This window comes from Bos mutus, chromosome 2 (genome assembly GCF_027580195.1).
Source record: "Bos mutus isolate GX-2022 chromosome 2, NWIPB_WYAK_1.1, whole genome shotgun sequence".
Lineage (NCBI taxonomy): Eukaryota > Metazoa > Chordata > Mammalia > Artiodactyla > Bovidae > Bos > Bos mutus.
In genome coordinates this window covers 17,920,776-17,947,121 of record NC_091618.1, presented here as the reverse complement: position 1 = coordinate 17,947,121, position 26,346 = coordinate 17,920,776, and the positions used below count along the sequence as shown (strand labels likewise).

The 26,346-nt window shown below is 37.3% G+C and overlaps 1 protein-coding gene across 17 annotated transcripts in view; it reads right to left on the bottom strand.

The window, feature by feature from the left end:
• Window positions 1–26,346, bottom strand: part of TRIP12 (thyroid hormone receptor interactor 12) — a 151,105-nt gene that overhangs the window by 101,776 nt on the left and 22,983 nt on the right. For all 17 annotated transcript variants that reach the window (XM_070385536.1, XM_070385538.1, XM_070385558.1 and 14 more), the window contains exon 2: window positions 5,086–5,232. In XM_070385536.1, the coding sequence (XP_070241637.1) occupies window positions 5,086–5,183 (98 nt within the window). In that variant the 5' untranslated portion in view covers window positions 5,184–5,232. The remainder of the gene's footprint in view (window positions 1–5,085; window positions 5,233–26,346) is intronic.

Here is a 26,346-nt window from a genome sequence, read left to right as displayed (position 1 = left end):
AATGATAAGAGGAAATGTTCATGTTGGGATATTGAGTGGAAACAATAGTAGGATCTAAAAGTATTTACAATGTAATCAGCTACATGCTAAATGGTGCTTTAAAGACAGGGAATTCCCTAGAGGTCCAGTGGTTAAGACTCCTCGCTTCTATTGCAGGGGGCACAGGTTCAATAACTGATCAGGGAACTAAGATTCCCCCCACCAAAATAAAGACAGATAAAAATCAAAACAGACTTAATCTCTGGATGATATTTATTTTCTTTTTTGTGTTTTTCTGTATCCCAACCCTTTGAAATAATTTTTTTAAGCAAAATATTAATACAAATCTATATCTTTCTATAAAATTAACCCTGGCTTTAAAAACTCCCTGCTTTGCAATGTTAACAGAAAACAATAACCTCTAGATCTCATAATATATTACTCAGTAATAAATAACTAGTAAAACCCTGCAGACAAATTTTGTAATGGGAGTGCGAAGGTGGAGTGGATTGGATTCAGGCATTTTTTCACACCATTAAAAAAAAAAAACACTGACAGAACGGAGAAGAAAATTTTATTCTGGGAGAAAGCAAAGGAAGAAAAGAAACAAACAGCTGATATACCTGACTACCTAAATTTAAAATCTACCATAAATTAGTACTAGAACAAGTAATAAAAAATACTAGCCCATCTCTGTAGATTGATTCCCTTTTCATAAAGGGTTCTAATAAAAGAACAAACATCCTCAAAATTAAAAGAGAAAAGGGACACTAAGACAACTCACAAAGTATATAAAAATGCCCAATATGTGGGGAAGACCTTCAACTCTATGGTAACCAAAGAACAGTAACTTTAACCAAAGGAATCCCTTTTCCCCACAAACTTATACTAAAAATGCTGTGCTGTTTGACCAGGATTTGAAGAACTAGGCATTCTCACGAAGTGTTAGGAGTATAAACTGGTTTAATCAAAACAAAAAAAAAAAAACCAAAGTGATTCGATCTTTCTGAAAGACAATTTAGTATTCTGTTAAAAAAGTCTTCAGGGACTTCCCTGGTGGTCCAGTGGTTAAGACTCTGTGCTTTCAATGCAGGGAACATGGGCTCAATCCCTGGTAGGGGAACTAAGATCCCACACGCCATGCAGCACCAAAAAAAAAAAAAGTCTTCAAATTAATTCATATCCTTGGGTCCTATGAACCTATTGTAGGAATCTGACTCAATAAAATCAGAATCATACTCAAATGTGATAGGCATGGGAGTAATGTATTTTACAGACAAAAAATGAGGGATAATTCAAATCATGGAGTAGAAACAGAGTAGAAATATGAACCACCATTATCTCTGGGTAGAAGGATTAAATTTATCTTAATTCTTTAATTCTCCCGAAGCATCCAATTTTCTGTTCTCATCATTCTGTGTTTTTATAACAAAGTCAAACAAACCTTCACTACAGCAACCTTAACTGAGCTTGCTATAAAACTGAATTCAATCCTACCACTGACATTTGAGAAAAACAAAAAAATTGCTAAAGAAAATGTTAATGAATGGCCAAGAGGGAGGGAGAGCCTGCTAGCAGTGGGAAGGCTAGGTAATATCTCTCAGAGCAAGCCCACACACAAGCAGAAGAGGTGAAGGATTTCCTGAAGAAGGAAGAGAACACACAGAGAGGAACAGATCAATGGTAGCCCAACAAATTATGGAAGAAGGGAGAAGAGAAAAACAACAGAAGAGGGGAAAGATATCTAGTTTCATTAGGAACAGAGATGAAAAATGGGTGAAAAACAACAGAGGGAATAATCAAGAGAAAATAAATATATCCCAAAGATCCAAGTTTATTTTACCTTATGGATGAACTAGACCTTTTCTTCTTAAGGCAAAAAAAAGGTAAGTGACCTGATTTGGGAAAAAGACAAAGTGGTCACAGAAATGAAGCTACACAAAAAAGGACACGTTCACCCAAGTTGGGAAGGAAACAGAGCAAATCAAAAAATGAATGAATTAAGAAATTCTAGGAGGGAAAAAACTTAAATTCTAAACTGAAAGAGTTAAATAATCTTCAATTGTAAGTACTTCATGCCCTCCTCTAAGTCTTTCATCATCTGGATCAAGTGGTTTGTGCAGTAAGAACAGCTGGCGTAAAGAAAGAATCGGACTGGAGAGTGAAGCAGTCAGGAATCAAGCCTTGTCTCTACACAGCAGCTGTGTAAAGCTGAGCAAGCATTTATAAAACAGGGACTACATATTTACTAGCACACAGCTTCTGTGAGTCTCAAAGTGAAAGAATATGTACATCTGTTGGAGTAGATGCTCTTATTATTGCCACTATTTCAATCACTGGACCACTGTGAATACATCCACAAGACCAAAGCCACTGTGTTTTGGAAACAAAAGTCACAATAGTAGTAGTATTTTACTTAGGAAAGGTAGGCAACAGGAATCAGGTTAAAAGAATGGAAATACAGTTACAACTGCTCTCTCCCAATTAATGCCAATCCTCTCACTCCCCAACATCCCTGGAGAGGTTTCTCAGAAGTTACATAATTGGGTACTACAGCACACTCCATTGGGGCTTCACAAGTCAGTCTGGGGTTTGAGGTCCCTTCCAGTCCAGACAATCTATCACAAACAAAAGTATCAACCTTGCTAAAATGGCAAAATGAGATTCCAATGTGCAAATATATTCTCATTTGCATTATTAACCAAAATGATAAGACTTTTTGGCGGAAGTTCCAAATTCCTACGTACTGATCATAATTATACTTCTCCCCATAAAAACAGGAAACACCTGAACAATCAATATTACTAAATTATGGTATTAACCACACAACTAGACATGAAGACTTTAAAAGTCATGTTTTTAAAAAATTTTTAAAGACAGGAAAACAACACATATGATACTAGACTTCAAAAAAGTGAATATGCCCTCTTTTGTGACTATTTTTTGCCAGGAAATGTTTCTTGAAGACATAAAAGTTGAAATCGTGAGAGATGAAATGAGGCTGCATTACTGAAAGGGAGGAAGGATTCAAGTCTTACAAAAACTCTTAATTACACCTTGCTTTATGTATTTTGGCATGTTTCTGCCTTACCAAAGAAACTTAAATTTCATTATTTTCCATCAATTGAGCATGCATCATTGGCTTAAAGTACATAAACTTTAGGGAAAGATCCATTCTACACATCTAATTGAATTCAATCTTGAGCACAACTTAGCTATTAAAGCCAATGCATCTTAATCAACTAGAATTAACTGTGTCTATTTGTTTTCCACTCACATTTTTAAATACATAATACAAGAGATATTTAAATAATTTTCCCTATTACTGACGTGCAGAAAAGATAATGGTGCTGAAACATCACTGGATTTACAAGTAATATACTGTGTGACAGTGCAAAATGTTTGTCAATCATATCAAGAGCCTAAGCATAACCTGAGGATTAATATGTATGCATGCACATCTAGTATGGCTCAGCGGGTAAAGAATCCGTCTGCGATGCAGGAGACACAGGAGATGTAGCTTCAATCCCTAGGGTGGGGAAGATCCCCCTGGAGAAGTAAATGGCAACCACTCCAGTATTCTTGCCTGGGAAATATTACAAACAGAGGAGCCTGGTGAGCTATGGTCCAGGGGCTCAAAAAAGCTGGACACAAATGAACCACCTAGCACACGCCCATGCACGTGCACGCACATGGAGGAATGGGTCAATGTTAGCAGTGATTCTAAGTGGACTGTGAAAATATGATGTTTTTCTTTATACTTCCCTGTATTTTCCAAGTTTTCTAAAATATGTAACATTTTTGTAATGGGGGGTGTTATTTTCTAATCAGCAGCATAAATAAAGTATGCTGCTTTAAATGTAAAAAAAGCAAAAAATTTAGAACAAAACTCTGTACTAAGCACTGTTCTAAAAGTTTAACATATTGTAATACTGAAATTAACTAGTAACCCTGTAAAATAAGTATCCTCACTGTATGGACTAAAACAAACAAACAAAAAATTGAGGTTTTCTGAAGGATATATAACAAAGGACACACAGCTATTTCACAAGAGACAAAAATTACACACAAACTGTCCTAGCCCAATGTCCAAATGTTCAACCACTAAAATGGCCTGACATGAGCAAGATATACTTCAATTTCTTTACATTTGACATTTACCTTTTATAAATATATAAAATATTTATAAATTATATATAAATTTTATATATATTTTACTAGGCAATATACTGGAGAAGGAAATAGCAACTCACTCCAGCACTATTGCCTGGGAAATTCCATGGATTCTGATGGGCTACTGTCCACGGGGTCACTAAGAGTTGGACATGACTTAGTGACTAAACAAGACAATATATACATGATAATGCCTCAAAATGTTGCATAAGGTAATCTTATTAGAGTTTAGCCACAATCTACTTTAATCTATGATGAGTCCATGCACTGGAAAAGTAGGCCCAAGCAAATCTGAGTATGTTATGCATAAAATGAGAGTACTTAGCTAAATGAGACATGGAATTCAACATTCAGCAGAATGTATCTGATTCTTCATATTACCTCCTATACAACGACTCCAGCTAAAAAAGACCAACTCAACATCAAACACTAAGAATGGATGTGCTAACAGACAACCTCACCAGCCTGTCAGCATCCATGTGTTGTCAAAAAATAAGATGGGGAAAAAACTCAAAAGCTAGGTAACAAAACTCAAGATCTTAAAACAAACGAAGGTTCCTTTCAAATAAGGTAAATAAACCAAGTCACTACACACATGAAGGAAGGGATCACAAATGGCTGAAAGGTATGTTGTAGCCTGTGTATAAGACAGTGAGGAGAAAGAAAAGGGGCCAACAAAACATGATGTGCCACATGTTAACAACCCAGAGATTCAAGTTTTGATAATGACTGAGAACTATTTTTTGAGCCTGGGGGTGGGTGTAGGGATGATTAAATAATCGCTCTGAATTCCAGGTTTCTGCTACCTAGCTCAAAAATTAGAAAAGAAATTCCCATTTACAGTGAACCATTTAAGCTCTGGTCCATATAGTGAGGTTTTAAAAAAACTTTCTTCAATCTCAGTTTCTTTTCAAATTACCATTAAATACATACCTTCCTCCTATCGAGTCGTCTTGTGGTTGGGCCCCGGCAGTGTTCCTCTGTGAACGTCGCAGTGACCCCCCTGGATTGTTATTAGGCCGGTTGGACATTGGCACCTCTCTCTTGAAGGGACATACCCTTTCTAGACACTACCATTCACTAAAAGGGAAAAAAGAGAGAAAAAAAAAAAAACGTCAACTATATATGATACAACATCAAAAATGAAGGAACCATAAAAGAGGAAACTCTATATAATACAGTTTGATCAGACAGCCTTCACCAACGCTGCACTATCTTAACCTCTGAAGTCTGCCCGATTAATGTGTCATAAAGCGTTGCTCAGTCATGTCCGATTCTTTGTAACCCCATAAACTGTAGCCCACCAGGCTCCTCTGCCCATGGGGATTTTCCAGGCAAGAATACTGGAGTGGGTTGACAATACTGGAGTGGGTCCCCAGGGGATCTTTCCAACCCAGGGATCGAATCCAGGTCTCTCCACATTGCAGAGTCTTTACCATCTGAGCCACCAGGGAAGCCCCATAAACTGTCAGGACTGTATCAAATTCAAGGCATTAGGTCCAGAACCCAGCAGATAAAATCTACTTGTATTTCTCATGGAATGACCAAGAAATTCCCAATTCAAAAAAAAACAAAAAAACAGAGCACAAGTAGAAATCTTTGTTTCCACATTTCTAGTAAAAGAAAGGGGCATTGCATCTAAAGTCATAACACCTTGGCTGAAGTCGTGTCACAGAACAGGTTTTAAAGGAGTCTGCCTTTGTACAATCCACAACCTCTAGCCTCAGATTCCCCAGCCACAGAATAGAAACAATATATGCCATGGGTACTTCACAGTACTGCTGTGGCCAAATGAAACCACGAATACAAAGGAAATGGCAAAGTTGTAATATCTTAATGGAGAAACCAGGAAAAAGCAGCTTAAAGTACAGTAAACTGAGAAATGGCCCCAGATCACCTGGATTTCAGCATCAGCTGTGCTGGCTCTGACTCCAGTCAAGAAACTTGCTCTCTAAATTTGTTTACTTCTTCTGCAAAATCAGTTATCATCTACCTCATGGAGATGTTAGCAATAAGAAATTTGTGAACATAGTAAGTGTAATAACAATTTAGTTCAAAACAGAGTTCTTAATTTGTTTCAACTTTTTATCTTTAAGAAACTAATACACAGGGGAAAAGGCTGATACTCAAAGAAAATAAGTTTAGCTGATAAAATAGGTCAAAGTTACTACAGAGACAGAAAAAACTGCAATTTTTATAAGTCAAATCTGACACTATTTTTAAGTCTCCAGTCAAATTCCAAGTACAGTTCTTTAGTTAACTTCTATTTATTGGGGCGGGAACAGAAGGACTAATCATATGACATTACAAGCGTTGTGCCAAAAGGAAAATAAATTAATCATAACTCAATCTATTGCTGGATTTTAAGAGATTTCCATCCACTGCAACAGCAAAGTGGGTTTTCTTTTGAGTCACATACTGACCCAATTCAGTAGAAAACGGCCATCTCTATCACACATTACTACACCACCAATTAATATACTAAATAAACTTTAGTCAGAAGGTTCAAATTACTAATAGAATTACTCTCAATTTTATCAAGAAAAAAAGAGAAAATACTATGCAAACATTAAAAAAGAAAGAGGAAAGTTCAATTTACATGAACTGATGGAAAGGTCTCTCCCAGATATGCTACAGGAAAAACAGTATAATTTCCATCTATGTGTACACATAAATTTAGAAGGTTTGCATATGTAAGTTTATGTATTATTTACACATTAAAAATTGGTAGAAATAAATTCATAAAACAGACATTGTTAATTTAACCCCTCCCCTCCGGCCTTATCACCAGTTTCACTTTCCATGGTTTCAGTTACCTACCTGATCAGCCATGGTACAAAAATATTGAATTAAAAATTAGTTTTCAATTTTCTTTTTTTTTTTTTTGGCGGGGGGGAGTTTCATCCTTTATTTTTAAGGAGAAGTCTGTATATTATAAATACAATACAAACAGTTGTATCATTGAGTACAGAGTTCATGTTGCAAACATTAAAGCATGTTCATCACATATCTGATGATATAAAATCAAAACTGCTTTTAAAAGCTTGTCTTTCACTGTTTCTATCATGAAAATCATGTCATTACGTTTCAGTGACACACTATTGTTTAAAGGCTCCTTTTAAGTAAAAATAGAACCCAATAATTTTTAACCAAAAGTGTATCCTATAATCCTGTTTGCTGTAGGATCAATAAACACTATACTAAGACATGGCATTTAGATATGAAATATGTCTAAAACCTTGAAGAATACAATAGAAATAGGCTAATTAAACTTTTCAGTTACAATTTTCAAAGTAAAGTTTTCAATTCCAAATAGCTGGTGAAACCACATGCCATCCTTGTCTGTCCCACTCAGAACGTGAATCATCCCTCTATCTACTGCGTCCATTATATATATGCTCCCCAGCCATTAGTATAAGAAAAACACACAGGATATACAGAACTCTACTATCTATGGCTTCAGGAATCTACTGAAGATCTTGAAACGTATCCCCCTGAAGATGGTACTGACTGACTTTGAGAAAGAGGACTGGGTCTGAGATGAAAGGAGTAATTGTTATCTATTCTTTGAAAGCAATAAGGTAGGTCATTTGATTACAAACGTTGGGCTCTTGTGTCAAACTGCCTCTGACTGAGTTCAGATCTTAACTCCAGTATCAACAAAATGTATGACCTTGTATGGTTTCCCTGGTGGCTCAAATACTAAAGAATCTGCTGCAATGCAGGAGACTGCCTGCAATGCAGAAGACCTAGGTTTGATCCCTGAGTCCAGAAGATCCCTTAGAGAAGAAAATGGCAACCCATTTCAGTATTTTTGCTGGGACAATCCGATGGACAGAGGAGCCTGGCAGGCTGCATGCAGTCCATGGGGGGTCACAAGAGTCGGACACAAATTAGCAACTAAACCACCATCATCACAAACTAAATAAAAGACCCATCCTATTTCAGAATTCATCCAGGAAGTTTTACCACTTCAAAGGCCATCTCGCCTGGACCCCCAACAGTGTGGACACAAGAGAACAGCATGATACTGTTTCTTTCACTTTGAAAAGCAAAGAAAACTATTACTCAAGAGGTTTAGGATATCTTACCTGCCCACTTTTGGCTATTAAATGCCTACTGTATGTTATGGGGCGTTAAGTGATTCAAATGAATATAGAAGTCATACTGGTTAATTTAACCTATAGGTAGTAAAGTAACCTTAATGATGCTCCCAAAACCTTCAGAGTTTGTCAATCAGCACCAGGCGATGCACTGATACTTCTTGAAATTTAAGAGAGGAAAAGTGGCAAGAAGACATTTATCAAAGTGCTACCTGCTTTTAAAGCATAAACTGCTCTTTAAGTAAGGAGGCCAGGCTCTGTAAAACTTTGGAGTTTGAATTGCCCAAAAGTAAATATAAGAGTAACATATAATACACATAGGATCTCCCCCTCTGCCAGCTATCAACAAATTCAGAGACAGAAGGGACCCTTGGGGGTCATCAAGTTCAAAGCTTTACATTATAGACAATTCCAAATGAAGAACATTCAAGTCATCTGATGAGGAACTAGTCCTCTGAACCCTGATATGCAGGCAACCTATCCCCTCTATAGAGTTCACCTGAAATTCTCAACTCTTTGGCTCCAGACATGAGCCCAAAAATCAGCATGCAATACTTTCCTTCTTGCTATGTGAGTATTCTGTGCTGTCTTCACCAATTAGTATACCTACCATATTTTATTAATTAAATTTTTAAAAACAAAGTTAGAGTTACACTAATAAAAACATTGCTGAAAATTGTTTTGACAAACTGAAATGAAAACAAACTCAAAGATTCCATCTTAATAGGCATCTCATAATGCAGAAGCTAGAAGGTTTAAGTCCAGTCTACTAATAACTCTTTCAAGTACTGAAATACATGAGTCTTCTAACCATGGATTATATGCCTTCATTTCAGTGGAAATAATCACCAACATTTTCCACATGAAACCTTTGACATTAATTCCTAAAGCACTGAAATCAAAGAGATGGCATATATGACTTTGATTTTAATAGAAAAAGCGTAAAAACACTGATATGTTCAAGATTGAAAGCAAACTCATAGAACAGTAGATGGTTACCAGAAGCAGGGTATAGGGGGTGGGCCAAATGGGTAAAGGAGTCAAAAGACACAAACTTCAGCTGTCAAGGAAGTTTTATTATTATAGGAATTTAATGCACAGCATGATAATTAAGTTAATACTACTGTACTGCACATTTGAAAGTTGCTAAGAAAGTAGATTTTGGAAAAAATTCTGTATATATGGTGATGGATGTTAACTATACTTTGTAATCATTCTGCAATATATAAAAATATCAAATCATTATGCTGTGTATCGGAAACTAATATGATGATGGATGCTAATTATACCTCAATAAAAAAAAAAAAAAACTTGCCCTGCAAACAAACTCATAACTTTGTTCACAGCTCTAAGCATCAACAAATTTACCCACTGTATAGATTAAATGGCATATGAATTTTATGTGAAAATGTATTTACCTCTTCAGGCAAACAGAATTTCTTCAGGAAAAAAAGAACTGTATTATTAATCTATATTTTAAAATTCATTCTCAAAGTTTCATAAGGACATTCTTTCAATAAACCTTCAACTGTGAACATTCTGGAAATTGTTTTCCTTTAATTTCACAATTCAAAATCACAGAAGATAGGTTAAGGCTAGGGGAAAAAATTAAAGTTATAGTTAACTTGGTATATGGAAGATATGGTACTTCTTCCTAGTCAAATGGCCAAAAGTATGAAGGAAAATAAAAGTTAGCATTTGTGCAAAATTTTTATCACATGAAGGAAGCTGGATAGACTGGGGAATATATCTCCAATTTAGTGACCAAGAGCAGTCATGTACAGCCCCAAACCAAGCTAATACGTTTACCTATGTAACCACTATCATCTATTGACAGGCAACTCTTAAACACTGAAGAAAACTTCTATTATTTTCACAGTAAAGATAACACTTTTCTAAAAATCTAATATCCCACAGACCATTTGTAGAAAGTTAGCAGATTTCAGAATTGACACTTAAAGGGAATTTTTTATTTATCCAACGTGTTTCCCCTCCCCAATCCTCAATTTCTTATGCTTTCATTTAGATATTGTCCTCCAAAGAGACATTTGGCTTCAGATTATAAAACTGGGGTTTAATAGCAACAGTAATTAACACAATTTCCACAGCACTTTATTCATTTGTTTATCTTAATAAACAAGATTTAAATGTGCCAATAAGTCTTATTAACCGTGTTGCTTATTATTCCTACTTTACAAATAAGGAAACTGCAGCATTACAAAATTAAGTTGCCTGCATTCAACAAGTATTAGCATCTGGACATGCAGGCCGCAACGAACAACATCCAGAATTGTGGAGGTAAACAACTGCAAACACCAGATCAAAAAGGATATGACTCACTACTATCTTAGGAGAAAGGACAGTAAGTTAAACGTACCAAGGGCAGTATTAAACAACTCTACAGTAAAATGGAATGGAAGCCACCCTAGCTTTTAACAGAAGTCACTCTGGCTTAAGCAGGAACAACAGCGTCAAACACGACTATCTTTAAAATGGGAATGAATATCCTTTAAGCTTCCCTAAAAGCAATGGATTCAGAGGTGCTGAGATACAGAGGCAAATAAAACAATCTGTGCTCACAAAGAGCTTATTACTGCTCTATATCCCCCTACTCAACTATCCTACAGAAAGGCCGAGGCTCAAATCCTAGCTCTGCGACTTAATAAGACATACAATACCTGACCTTCATCTCTGTTTCCTTCACCATTAAACTATAGAGATAATACTATTAGCTTAGGGTTTAGGAAAAGAACAATTATAAGGCTCTTGGAACAGCGCCTGACACGTACAGCAGCCATTTAATGGGTGCCTAAAAGTACAATAAATGACTGGTGAATCTGGGGGAAAAGGAGGGGATTCATGAAGTCCAATATCTTGAATAAGAAAAGAATTAAAAAGAAAAAAAGAAAAGAATTAGGAAAAAAGAAGTAGAGAAGGAAAAATAACCCCTGAAATTCTATAAAACCATTTAGAACTGTTTATATTTCACTCTGATTCAGGAAGGAGGTAATAAAAAAAAATTAATACATATAGCATAGTATAGTTACAAGTCAAATGTTAAACTCTTAGTAGTTTTATCTGAGAACAGTGCAATGTGGCTTATGAATCTTTAATGAACTAAACATTTGTTTAGCAAGCTAAACACTGGTTTCCATTAAGGAAGACAGAAATGTATTTTCTTTCTTCCAGTTAATCAGAAAAGTTCTGTTAAGAAATAAGAGCCACTGACTACAGGGAAAAGAGTAGGTTATCTGCAAATGGGGTCTGTTAAGCATTTAATTCAATTTAGGGGCATTTGAAACCATTCTAATGTCATGTTGAAATACTGTGCAACACGTAAAAATAGTATTTCCAAATTATATTTTTTCTAACTCTAGAAAGTAACATTTACTGATAAAAATACAGATTTGAAAGTGAACACAGAAATATAAATGATTATGGGTAATGTTTATTTTGTGTTTACCATGTCTCAGGCAAAGTACCTCTCCAGTTAATTTTCACAACCCTACAAAATTGGTACAGACTGGAAATAAATTTCTTTCAGAGAAACTGTGGCACACAGTACACTGTAATCAACATAAGGCTACAAAGCTAACAGGTAACAAGGCCAGCAAACATGGGTTTGATCTAAACTCCGGGCTCCTATGACTATACTCTGTGCCTGAACAAAAGCAGAAAAACATTCTACATTTATACCTTTTCTAAAAATTCGAAATATTAAGAGAACATGACATTCCAAGCTAGGGGAATACCTAGAGACTACTAATCCTTATATTTCTATGAGATAACCAGTTTAATGGAACAAACCTTAAATGAATAATTATCATGAAACATGCTAAATGGTATGAGAAGCAGTATAAAGGTAATATTGCAAACAAAAAGGGTAACTTAAATTTGCCCTCAGCAGGTTGTAAAGGTCCAATTTAAAAGGTTAGAGCTTAACAATGAAATATGAGAAAGAGAAATTAAGGAAACAATTCCACTTGCCATCATATCAAAAAGAATCAAGTACCAAGAATAAACTCTACCTAAGGAGACTTCCCCAGGTGGTGCTAGTGGTAAAGAACCTGCCTGCCAATGCAGGTTAGACCTAAGACTCGCCAGTTCGATCCCTGGGTCGGGAAGATTCCCTGGAGAAGGGAAGGGCAATCCACTCCAGTATTCTTGCCTGGAGAATCCCATGGACAGAGGAGCCTGGTAGGCTACAGTTCATGGGGTCGCACAAAGCTGGACATGACTGAAGCAATTTAGCACAGCATGGCACTGCAAGGAGACAAAAGAGGGCTTCTCCCATGGCTCAGTGGTAAAGAATCCACCTGCCCATGCAGGAGACAAGTTCGATCCCTGGGTCAGGAAGATCCCCTGGAAAAGGAAAAGCCAACCCAGTCCAGTACTCTTGCCAGGAAAATCCCATGCACAGAGGAGCCTAGTAGACTACAGTCCATGGGGTCTCAAAGAGTCAGACACAACTTAGTAACTAACCAACAACAACAGGAGGTAGAAGATCTGTACTCTGAAAACTCTTAAGACGCTGATGAAAGAAAGAAAGACAACACCAACAGATGGAAAGATATATTATCTTCTTGGATTGGAAGAAATTGATTTTTTTAAAATGACCATACTACCCAAGGCAATCCACATATTCAATGCAATCCCTATCAAATTATGAAGGGCACTTTTCACAGAACTAGAACCAAAAAAAATTTGTTTTAAGTTTATATGGAATCACTAAAGATCCCAAAGAGCCAAAGCAATCTTGGGAAAGAGAGCTGGCAGCGGCAGGCTCCTTGACTTAAGACTACACTACAAAGCTAGTCATCAAAACAGTCTGGTATTGGCACAAAAACAGACATACAGATCAATGAGACAGGACAGAAAGGCCAGAAATAAATCCATGCACCCATGGTCAATTAAGCAATGACAGAGGAGGTAAGAATATACAATGGAGAAAAGATAACCGCTTCAATAAGGGATGCTGCAAACACGATGGCCACATGTAAAAGACTGAAATTAAGAGCATTCTCTTAACACCATATACAAAAATAGACTCAAAATGGATTAAAGACCAGAACCTGAGACCAGATACTATAATACTCCTAGAGGAAAATATAGGTAGAATATTCTATGACATAAATTGTAGCAAAACTCTTTTGGATCCATTTCCTAGAGTAATTGAGTTGCGAAGAGTCTGACATGACTGAGTGATTGAACAACCACCACTACCTAGAGTAATGGGAACAAAAGCAAAAATAATTAACAGGACCTAGTTAAACTTAAGAAGTTTTTGCACAGCAAAGGTAACCATAAACAAAAAGAAAACCTACAGACTAGGAGAAAATACTTGCAAACAATGAGATCGACAAGGAATTAATTCCCAAATATGCAAATAGCTCATGTGGTTTAATATAAAAATAAATAAATAGGCAGAAGACCTATACAGACATTTCTTCAAAGACATGCAAGTGGCCAACAGGCACGTGAAAAGATGTTCAATACTGCAACTCAGAGAACTGCAAATCACAACTACACTGAAGTATGACCTCAGACCAGTCAGAATGGCCATCACTGACAAGTCTACAGATAATAAATGCTAGAGAGGGAGGGTGTGGAGAAAAACGAATCCTCCTACCCTGCTGGTGGGAATGCAAAATGGCACAGTCACTATGGAGAACAGTATGGAAGTTCCTTAAATTAAAAACAAGCATTACCATATGATCTTGCAATCCCACTCCTGGACATCTATCCAGAGAAAATTGTAATTCAAAAGGATACATATTCCAATAGTTATAGCAGCACTATTTACAATATCTAAGACATGGAAGCAATTTAAATGTCCATGGATAAGGAAGGTGTGACCAAAAAAAAAAGAGGTAGCACTTATCTATAACATGGAGTATTACTCAGCCAGAAAAAAGAATGAAGTGATACTACTCATAGCACCATGAATGGGTATAGAGATTATGAGATTAAGTAAATCAGACTGAAAAAGATAAGCATCATCTAATATAACTCATATATGGGATCTAAAAAATGATACAAATGAACCTATTTGCAAAACAGAAATAAACTCACAGACATAGAAAAAAACTTAAAGTTCCTAATGGCAACAGCAGGAGAGTGGTCGGGGAGGACAGATTTGCAATCTGGGATTATCAGATATACACTGCTGCTGCTAAGTCACTTCAGTTGTGTCCAACTCTGTGCGACCCCATGGACTGCAGCCTACCAGGCTTCTCCGTCCATGGGATTTTCAAGGCAAGAGTACTGGAGTGGGTTGCCATTGCCTTCTCCGAGATATACACTACAATACATAAAATAGATTAACAACAAGAACCTATTCTATAGCACAAGGAACTATATTCACTATCTTGTAATAACCTATAATGGAAAAGAATCTGAAAAAATATACGTGTGTACAATGGAATCACGTTCAATTCAGTCTCGCAGTCGTGTCCAACTCTTTGCGACCCCATGAATCACAGCACGCCAGGCCTCCCTGTCCATCACCAACTCCCGGAGTTTACCCAAACTCATGTCCATCAAGTCGGTGCTGCCATCCAGCCATCTCATCCTCTGTCGTCCCCTTCTCCTCCTGCCCCCAATCCTTCCCAGCATCAAGGTCTTTTCCAATGAGTCAACTCTTTGCATGAGGTGGCCAAAGTACTGGAGTTTCAGTTTCAACATCAGTCCTTCCAATGAACACCCAGGACTGGTCTCCTTTAGGATGGACTGGTTGGATCCCCTTGCAGTCCAAGGGACTCTCAAGAGTCTTCTCCAGCACCACAGTTCAAAAGCATCAATGCTTCAGCGCTCAGCTTTCCTCACATCCATACATGACCACTGGAAAAACCATAGAATCACTTTACTGTACACCTGAAACTAACACAACACTGCAAATTAACTATACTTCAATTTTAAAAATGGTTAAAGAAAAAAAAAAAAAAGGTGGAACTGTGAGGAAAGGCACTGAGGAATAAGAGATTAAGATACAATGTAAGGGATGCTAGGTAAGTTCATCCCTGGGGCTGAAACATGAAGTACAGGAAGAACATGGACCTAGAAATAAGTCTAAACTGTATCATGAAGAGCCTAAAGATAAAAACTTGGGATTTAAGACCTACAGATAAGCAGATCAACTATTAAGTCACCAAACAGACTTAAGGATGGATGTTGTTGTTTAGTCACTAAGTCATGTCTGACTCTTCTGCAACCCCATGGACCGGAGCCCACCAGGCCCTCTGTCCAACTGAGCCGCCAGGGAAGCTCGAAGGATGGATGAGGGTCCAATAACAATGGAGGCTGAAATGAAGAGATGGGAATCAAGAAACATTTAGACAATAAAATCTATGCAATGAAGAAAAAAGTCTAGAATTCTGTTTATCAAACTTCAGCAGACTTTGCATTAAAATGTCACTCTAGTTTCTGGTGCTAAGGGTTAAGAAAAGTTTTTTAAAACACATAAAAAATTTTGGTAACTGTTTATCTTTTCAATGCCATATGACAGAAACTAACAGGCTCACTTAGGAATTACTAAATTTTTCTAAAAGAACATTAATTTTGCTATTTCCTATTAATTAGGGTTTCAGACAATAAATTTGTATGTTGAAACTCCCGACGGTCCAGTGGTTAAGACTGTGGTTCCAATGCAGGGGGCGCAGGTTCCAAACCTGGCCGGGAAACCAAGATCCAACACGCAACTAAGTCCACAACTAGAGGGTACGTGTGCTGCAACAAAGATCCCACATGATGCAAGGAGGACCCTGCGTGCCACAATTAAGACCTGACACAGCCAAACAAATAAATAAAAAGTTTGGACCATATCTATATATGTAAAGAAAACGAATGAAAGAAAAGGACCAGGAAAAAGGTACAGTTTACTAACAAGATCATACAGGAGGAAAAAAAGAATTAAGAGCACAGGTCTTAGAAGAAAAGCACATCAATCTCCAAGACAAGAAATGACAAATGGCAGCAAGGATGTACATGCCTAGCTTAACAAAACCTGGATTTTAAAGTATGAGACCAGGAAGGGAGAACGGAGATTTCAAAGAGTTACCTAACACAAACAGGGAAAGGAGCTGACTATGGGAACAGAGGACTGCCCAGCGGCATGAAGAACCTACCGAGATTGGAAATCCAAACCTAAGTGCCAGTCCACACCTTTTGTAGGTGTGGAAATTTTTGTAGGAGGAAACTCTCATCCAGAGTGAACTGCTCCAGAGCAACATCTACTCAGAGACGGACCAGAACAGCTGAATCCAGCTCTCCAGAATAACGGGTACACTTTCCATGATGCCATTCTACTCCTAAACATGAATTTAACCACTCTGTATGTATTGATCTGTTGACAGTTAATTAACAGAGATGGAAAGAGGTCACAACTGACCCTCCAGAGTCCAAACTGAGTAATTTCTATACTATGCCTTCATTTACAAACAAATCACAAACTGAAGAGCTTGCAGCCAACACTTGATCTTCTAAGCATTGCCCAACACTGAACAACGGAATTCAACACTGGGCATGCATATTGATGCCAGCACCCACATTTTATGACTGCAATAGGCCTTGAGACTCTACCTTATTGCCATCTGGCAAAAGTCAATGAGATTAATTTTGGCATCATTTTCACAAAGAATACTGTTTTTTTTAGTATTAAGCCACACACTTCATACTGTAGCTCTCTTAGAAAGGTCCTGTTTCTTGTTCAGTGGAAATTAAGATTCACAACTATCTCTATAAACACACTGCTGCTGTTCAGTCACCCAGTCGTGTCAATGCATGTACTGCAGCACACCAGGCCTCCCTGTCCCTCACCATCTCCCAGAGTTGCCCAAGTTCATGTTGACTGCATCAGTGATGCCGTCCAGCCATCTCATCCTCTGATGCCCTCTTCTTCAGCCCTCCATCTTTCCCCGCATCAGGGACTTTTCCAATGAGTCATCTGTTTGCATCATCAGGTGACCAAAATACTGGCACTTCAGCTTCAGCATCAGTCCTTCCAGTGAATATTCAGGGTTGATCTCCCTTAAGATTGACTGGTTTGATCTCCTTGCTGTCCAAGGGACTTTGAGGAGTCTTCTCCAGCACCATAGTTCGAAGGCCATCAATTCTTCTGCATTCTGCCTTCTTTACAGCCCACCTCTCACAACCATATGTGACCACTGGGAAGGAAGACCATAGCCTTGACTATATGGACCTTTGTCAGCAGAGTAATGTCTCTGTTTTTCAACAGAGAAAATTAACATATTAATTACACAATAGCTACAAATACTCGAGCCTAAGCACCCTTGATTCAAAAGATTTTTTTTTAATTTAACCAAGATATTATCGCAAGAATAGAAATAGGAGATAGCAGGGAAATGGCTCCTTTCTTTACTTCCTCCCTGAAATCAAGAAAAATGAGCAACTGTTTAAAAAATTAAGGAGAAATCTTCACTTATAATGGAACTAGAGAAAAGTTGGTTACACCCTAAATCAGAGAAGAAAACTTGCCAGATACAATAAAATCTGTACCAAAAAGAGGGAAGAGATAAAGACTATGGAGTATTAAAAAAAAAAAAAGGTAAGAAAATAATCTTAAAAGTTCCTGTCAATGACCCTTTCTTTGAAAAAAACTATAAACTGTGAACCAAGGGCAACAAAAGATCAAAATACCTCCTCCTAGGGGCCAGCTTCCCATGCCAGATTGGCAAGGGAGGTGTTGTTCAGTAGCTAAGTTGTATCCAACAATTTTCGATCCCATAGCTTTCAGCATGCCAGGCTTCCCTGTCCTTCACTATCTCCTGGTGTTTGCTCAAACACATGTCCATTCAGATGGTGATGCCATACAACCATCTCATCCTCTGCCATCTCCTTCTCCTCCTGCCCTCAATCTTTCCCAGTAACAGGATCTTTACCAATGAGTCAGCTCTTCACATCAAGTGGCCAAAATACTGGAGCTTCAGCTCCAGCGTCAGTCCTTCCAATGAATAATCAGGGTTGATTTCCTTTAGAATCGACTGGTTTGATCTCCTTGCAGTCCAAGAGACTCTCAAGAGTCGTCTCCAGCAACACAGTTTGAAAGCATCAATTCTTCAACACTCAGCGTTCCTTATGGTCCAACTCTCATCTCTGTACATGACTACTGGAAAAATCATAGCTTTGACTATATGGACCTTGGCCGGCAAAGGGATGTCTCTGCTTTTGAATACTGTCTAGATTTGTCATAGCTTTCTTTTGCCAAGGAGCAAGCAAGCATCTTTTACTTTCATGGCTGCAGTCACTGTCTGCAATGATTTTGGAGCCCAAGAAAATAAAATTTGTCACTGTTTCCACTGTTTCTCCATCTATTTGCCATGAAGTGATGGGACCGTATACCATCATCTTAGTTTTTTCAATGTTGAGTTTCAAGTCAGCTTTTTCATTCTGTTTCACCCTCATCAAGAGGCTCTTTAGTTCCTCTTCCCTTTCTGCCATTTGAGCGATATCATCTGTATATCTGAGGTAATTGGTACTTCTCCGGGCAATCTTGATTTCAGACTGTGCTTCATCCAGCCCAGTATTTAGCATGATGTACTCTGTGCAGAAGTTAAATAAGCACGGTGACAATATACAGTCCTGACGTACTCCTTTCCCAATTTGGAACCAGTCCATTGTTCCATGTCCAGTTCTAACTGTTGCTTCTTGACCTGCAAACAGGTTTACTGGGAGAAAAGTAAGGTGGTCTGGTACTCCCGTCTCTTAAAGAACTTTCTACTGTTTGTTGTGATCCACATAGTCTTATAGCATAGTCAATGAAGCAGAAGTACATGTTTTTCTGGAATCCCCTTGCTTTTCCTATACTCCAATGAATGTTGGCAATTTTATCTCTGGTTCCTTTACCTTTTCTAAATCCAGCTTGTACATCAGGAAGTTCTCAGTTCACGTACTGCTGAAGCCCAGCTTGAAGGATTTTGAACATTACCTTCTAGCATGCAAAATGAGCACAATTGTAAGGCAGTTTGAAAATTCTGTGGCAGGTGAGAATCCAGGTGAGGCAACTAAAAAAGGAGGCAGGCAGGCATTTGTATTTAAAAGGGCCCTGATTAACCAAGACAAAAAACAGCCTAGAACTGGAGGAGAGAAGCAGGTAAGAAAAAGATTAAAAGGAAGATCAGTTGGGCAAACAATCACTAAGTCACCAAGAAAAAGGTAACACAATGACTTTCTACCAAGATGATATGCTCTGCTCAAAGGTAGAAAATAACCAAAAGCAAATCTGAGAATTAACTAACAGGCAGAGGAAGCAATTCAAAATGGTGAAAAGGTATTCTGAAAAAATCTGAAGGACACAAAAAGGGAGAACATGGTTAATAGAAGAAACAGGAAAAAAAAAAACTATTGCACAATTGTAAAAAAAATTATAATAGGAAGAAGACAATTTTAAAGAGTTTTAACTCCGCCACAGTTAGAAGGAAAATACTATATACACTAAAAATGGAACTCTATTGTCAAAGAGTATTAACTCTATTGTTAAGCAAAAAAGCAGATACAGAATACTGGGCACAGAATATATCAACATATGTATTACTATATATGTAATAATCATTGGCTTAAAATTATCAATACAGAATACATTAAAAAAATTATTTAAATCAGATACTTTTTAGAATAGGACCCTTTAAAGCCTTTTGCATTTTGAATCATGTGCTATTTCCCTATACAAAAAAATATTTAAAAATCTATGTATGTTGCAAATTTTAGCTCTATAGTGGGTGTTAGCCGGTAAAAGTAACCAGAAATAATACCTCAAAAAATAAAACATTTTTAGAGCATTCTTTTCTCAGCTTAATTTTCTTTTTAAATTATGTGATCTCATTATTAAAAACTGGAGAAACACTCTGCTTATTTCACAGGTTTCTGTATCCCAGGCACATGTTCATCTTCAAAAAAAAAATAGTAATTTTGTAATATAAATCCTGTTTTCAAGAAAATGGAGTTTTTAACTGCCTAAAACACAGACTACAGAGAATGACATACTGCCAGAGAGCTTGTATCTATCCCTGGCACCAGAAGTTTCTTTTTGTTCAACATCATAATACAATCACCAATCAACTGATCACAGTGCAGCCCAGCCCAGCTACTTCTAAGACACAGAGCAACTCAGTCCCTAATATAAATCCTATCTTAATGCATATAGCTTGTATAACCTTTCAGACTACTAATTACATTTAATAGACTATTTTTTTCTTCTTTGTAAAAGTCTCAAGATTAGAGTCAGCAACTTCTAGCCCATACGCCAAAGATGGCTCATAGGTCCAGTTTCAACAAGTCCCAGTTCTGTTGGCTACCATAATTAGCCAGTCAGTGGAGGCTGAAGGTCAGCTTACACTAGCATTTTTAGTACATCCTCTTAAAGATGTTCCTCTCTACTAGCCAGGAATGAATAGACAAAAGGGAAAGGTTATTGAGCTGGTAGTTTCTAAAATCTGATTCAGCTCTAAGTGCTGCAATTCATGGGGTCGCAAAGAGTCAGACACGACTGAGCGACTGAACTAACCAAACTGGACCTAATATTTATTCTCACTTTTCCTAAATGGAACACTTCTCAAATTGCTCCTTATAAAGACTTAGGGACACTACTCTTAGGTAGTGTGATTATCAAAACGGAAGAACTACTGAGGGAGGGAGGAGAGAATTATTTATAAATGCCTCTCCACCAAGGGACAGAGAGATGCCTGCTGGGTAAGAATCAGTTACTGGAAATAAAATTCAGGGTAGCCTACACATTACACCAAGGTGCTCCCTATGGACAGAAACAATTTTATGTTTGGCAGATGACCTTTAGAGCATAGGGACATACATAATAAGGCAATACTTTCAGAGTACTTACTTTAATACATATTCTTGTTAGTGCTGTGTACTCCACCATAATAATGAAATCACAGAGGTTCATTTCTTTAACATAGCTTGTATGAGGAAGTTTGCCTGCCTTGCAACAAATATTATTTCAACGCTGTGATAATCACAGATTAGTACAAACTCTTGGAAACAACAGATATGTACCCTGTCATAAATAGTATTAAATCTGGAGAATTTTCAGGAACAAATATTACTAAGTTTGTGGTTAAGGCTCAGGAGAAAGAAGGCAATGACATGTAATTCAAAGTCAGGGAGAAAATACACAGACCACTACTTTAACACAGGTGAACAATGTACAGTGCCAAATGTGTGCTTAAGATCATGTATGTCATACGGATTGCCACCTAAATTCAGAAACAGTCTCAAGAGAATATTTTTCAAAGGTTTATTAAAAAAAACAAAACACCACATTTAGAATGACATACTCGAGTACTCCCTTCAATAGCTCAGCTAGTGCAGGGTTGTAGTATTGCCCAGAATGTCATACTCTAATGACCAGTGTCTCACATTTCTACAAATAGTAGCACTTTCACCAAAAATAAATATGTGCTAATGACTGTTTCTATATTGAGCCAGAATATATACAAACCTATAGCCAGGACAAATACAAAAGTTGTTATTCCTAAAATTTAGTTTTTAATACAGACTGCAGGGCCCTATCAGATTAACTATTATTCAAAAGCCCCTACACTCTTCTAATTAACTGCTAGGTTTAAGAGCAGCCAGTTACACTTGTTTTGCTATCATTACATATCACCTAACCCTATGCAATCTTTACGTGACTCCCATAGCCCATAATTAAAAACTACCACTTATGTCCTTAGAATTCACAATTCCACTCCCATGAATATTCCAGGAAGCCAGCCTAAAGAGACTTGCACAAGTCTGCAAAAGTATATGTAATCAAACTCTCCTCGTGGTACAATGGTTCAGAATCCACCTGCTAGTGCAGGGACAGGGGTTTGGTCCCTGATCCCGGAAGATTCCGCATGCCACAGGGCAACGGAGCCCATGCACCACAACTACCGAAGCTCGTGTGGCCCAGAGCCCACGCTCTGCAACAAGACAAGTCACCCCATGAGAAGCCCATGCACCACAACAAACAGCAGCCCTCGCTCACCACAACTAGAGAATGCCTACGCGCACCAACGAAGACCAAGTGCAAGCAAAAAAATAAGTAATTAAAAAAGGAAAAGAATATATGTAACCAAAATGCCCGCTGCAGTATGTCACAGAGGAAAAAAACTGAAGACTGAAATATTCTTAGTAGAGAAATGGTTAAATAAGCATGTTGTAGCAGTTCTGTGGTACGCTACATGTCTTTAAGAACAGACACAGATTTGTAAATATTACACTGATATATGGAGAGAACACTTAACTGCTTCAACAGATATTTAGAAGCCTATCCAGCAGGCATCAACAGACATCATCTTTGCCTTGAAGAAGCCTGCACTCATCTGGGAAGACACAAAATAATAAAGCTTTCTGCACACTGTGGTAAGTGATATGAAAAATGGAATAGGAGAAATACAGGAAGTACAGAGAATAAGGAAGGGGAAAGAAAAAAAGCTACTTGAGCTTTTTCATCAGCTAATACCTCTCTGAAGAGATATTTTAAGCTGAGACCTGAAGGAAGGGGGAAAATTTTATGTATTTGTCTGAATATGAATAGGAAAAAAATGTCCTGAAAAAACATACCTAAATGTCTACAGGAGAGAAAGAGGAACTTGTGTTAAGTGCCTAGGTCTTCAGTCCGTTCAAAACCTGGCTCCACCAGAAACCTGTGACTTGGAGAAATCTCTTACCCTAGCAAAGCCTTAGTTTCCTCATCTGTAAAAGGTTAACTAGATTAAGTTATGAAAATCAACTGGAACACAGAAAATATAGTAAACACATTACAAGGGGAAAAAAGGAAGAGAGGATCTACATATTAAGTTTTAAGAAAAATATCAACAAAACACAAGAATGGAAAATATGGACATTTTTGGATATTTACAAATATTAAGGACCTATCTTTTTTTATTATACTACCATGGTATTAGTGTATATCTTTTTAAAAAGTCAACTTTTAGAGAAGCAGTATGAAATATTTACAGATCAAATAAAAACTAGAATTTGCTTCAAAATAACTGGGGTAGGGATAAAAGTATGAGTGAAAAAGAGTAGCCACGAGTTGATGATGTTGTAGCTGGATCCTGGGTACACTGAGGTTCTTTATACAATTCTATTTTTGTGTATGTTTGGAATATCCCATAATAAAAGCCTTTTATAAAAAGAATAAGCACTCAATTCTCTGTTGTGATTATCTTTGGAAAGAGGAAACTGTTGCTTTTGTTTGCTTTCAAAGAGTCATCACCACTTGCTTTTTTAAAAAATATGCTCACAGAGATTTCACCTTTATCAGAAATGAGAAAAATTAAGTTTCTGAATATGGAGCAAATCATCCTTGATCTAAATGCACCAACCTAAATTTCATTAATTCATCCTTTGAATTCCTTGTCTCCCAATTCTAACACTGTATAAGATTATCAAAGAAAACATTGTTCCTTTCAGAGGTGAAGATATAAAAGAAAAACCCTATCACCCACCCACTGGAGAAGAGGCCACAGTGACCCTATACATCTTCCAATGGTTCTATTTTCAGAGCTCTTGAGTGTAGAATTCCTTCCTTATACAAGAAGTCTTCCAATCAGGTGGGATGCAGCCACTTAACAGTGAACTTAGAGGAGGCAGAATCAATTCAACACTTCGCCTAACTCTTTGTAGTAGTGCTAAACAAGTATTACACCACTCCATTACAGCACAAGAAAAAACATCTACACTTAATACTGTAGGATTAGTTACTCAGTCGTGTCCAACTCTTGGCAACCTCATGGACTGTGCAGCCTGTGTCAGGCTCCTCTGTTCATGGGATTCTCCAGGCAAGAATACTGGAGTGGGTTGCCATTCCCTTCTCCTGGGGATCGTTCCAACCCAAGGATTAAATCCAGGTCTCCCACATTGAAGGTCGATTCTTTACCACCTGAACCACCAGGGAAGCCCAAGAAGTAAAGGTACTAATTAATTACAGACTTTGTTAAGATATACTGTTAGTTTCTAAACTATCCAAAGTCTAGAATCATACCTCTATTAAAAATAATAAATACAAATGAAAGCAACAAATTTTTAAAAATGGTAAAAATGCAATCTCTAGTTAAGATTATCAAAGTGGATTTTTAAAACATTTCAACTACAAGAGACAGAATTAAACACAAGGATATAAAAGAAGATAGAAAAAAATCATACAAAATTAGATACAAGAATGCTGCTGTAGCTATTTTAGTATCAAAAAATGTGACTTTACAAATTTTTTTAAAAGACATTACTTGGAGGTAAAAGGGATACCTTCATAATGATAAAAGGTTCAATTCATGAAGATACCAATTTAGTTTATTTTTAAACTTTAAAACAAAAAATTTTAAAATAACTAATCCAGGGTGAATTTTAAAGCACCTCTCTCTGTAGCTAACATCAACAAGACAACCAAAAAACAAATCAGTAAGGACACAGATAACCTGAACACTGTTATCAACAGAATTAACAGACAACTGCAAATACATATTCTTTTCAAACATACTTAGAATACTGACAAAAACTATTCATATTCTGGGCCTCATTAAAGCAAATCAACAAATTCAAAAGAAATGAAATCATATACAGCATATTCTTTCACCACAATGAATAGAAATCAGCAAATCAACTACATTTCAATAAAAGTTAAAAAAAGAATGATGCACAAAGGCAGACTATAAATAATCGGGAATCAAAATAAATAGAATTAATATTCAAATGTATTTTAGAAATAAAAAATCAAATCAAGATAAAGAGGTTGTCATGCCAAAAAAAAAATCAGAAACAAAAAAGGTAACCATAAAAATCCCACTGCTGGAAACTAAGCACACTTCTACAGTGACTACTGTAAATACTTTTAACAGACAAATAGCAATTAAACTCAAGAGTTCACTATCCACCAGCAAGGTTGTGATTTATTGTCCCCTAATTCATTATCTGTACCTGCCCCTACAAAATTCATCTGAAATCTTGTCTATTCAAGTTTTATGAAATACGCTTGCCTTAAATTTCTCAAAGTGCACACTACAACTCCGAAGAGTTCCATGGCACTTTGCAAAACTAAGACATTTCAATAAATGCTACTACAAGTACAATTTGGAAGGAAACTTATGGCCAACCTAGACAGCATATTAAAAAGCAGAGACATTATTTTGCCAACAAAGATCCGTCTAGTCAAGGCTATGGTTTTTCCAGTGGTCATGTATGGATGTGAGAGTTGAACTGTGAAAAAAGCTGAGCGCTGAAGAAGATGCTTTTGAACTGTGGTGTTGGGAAAGACTCCTGAGAGTCCCTTGGACTGCAAGGAGATCCAACCAGTCCATCCTAAAGGAGATCAGTCCTGGGTGTTCATTGGAAGGACTGATGCTAAAGCTGAAACTCCAATACTTTGGTCACCTCATGAGACGAGCTGACTCATTGGAAAAGACTCTGTCTGATGCTGGGAGGGATTGGGGGCAGGAGGAGAAGGGGACGACAGAGGATGAGGTGGCTAGCTGGCAGCACTGACTCAATGGACATGAGTTTGAATGAACTCTGGGAGTTGGTGATGGACAGGGAGGCCTGGCATGCTGCAATTCATGGGGTCGCAAAGAGTCGGACTGAACAGGTACAATTAAGTGTTTGCAGTCTTGTTTTCGCTATGAAATTTCCTATGGATGAAACAACGGTTATACTGAACAAGTATTTATACTTAAGCAGTTGCATCATACTGAAATGAAAATTTAGCATGAAAACAAACTACTTGTATAGACAACCATTTTTAATATGCTGCATATAACCATCTGCCTCTTTCTATCCACTGTATCCCATAGAGCCTATGGAAGCTGGCACATGGTAACAAGTTCCCACAGCCCACAACACAGGTGAACTAGGGTTCAGTCCTCTGCAAATGACCTATGACGGACCAATGAAAGTCATCCCCCAAGACTCTTTGGGTACCTAGATTGTTAAGGATAAAGTCTGGCATCATAATGGCTGTTTAACACAGTCACACTGAGAAACTGTCTTGAGAGAGAGATAAGTAGACAAACCACAGTAAAGACAACAGGTATCTGAATTGTTGGTTTCAGTTCTTTGTTCCTAAGACTCAGCTACCTGATTT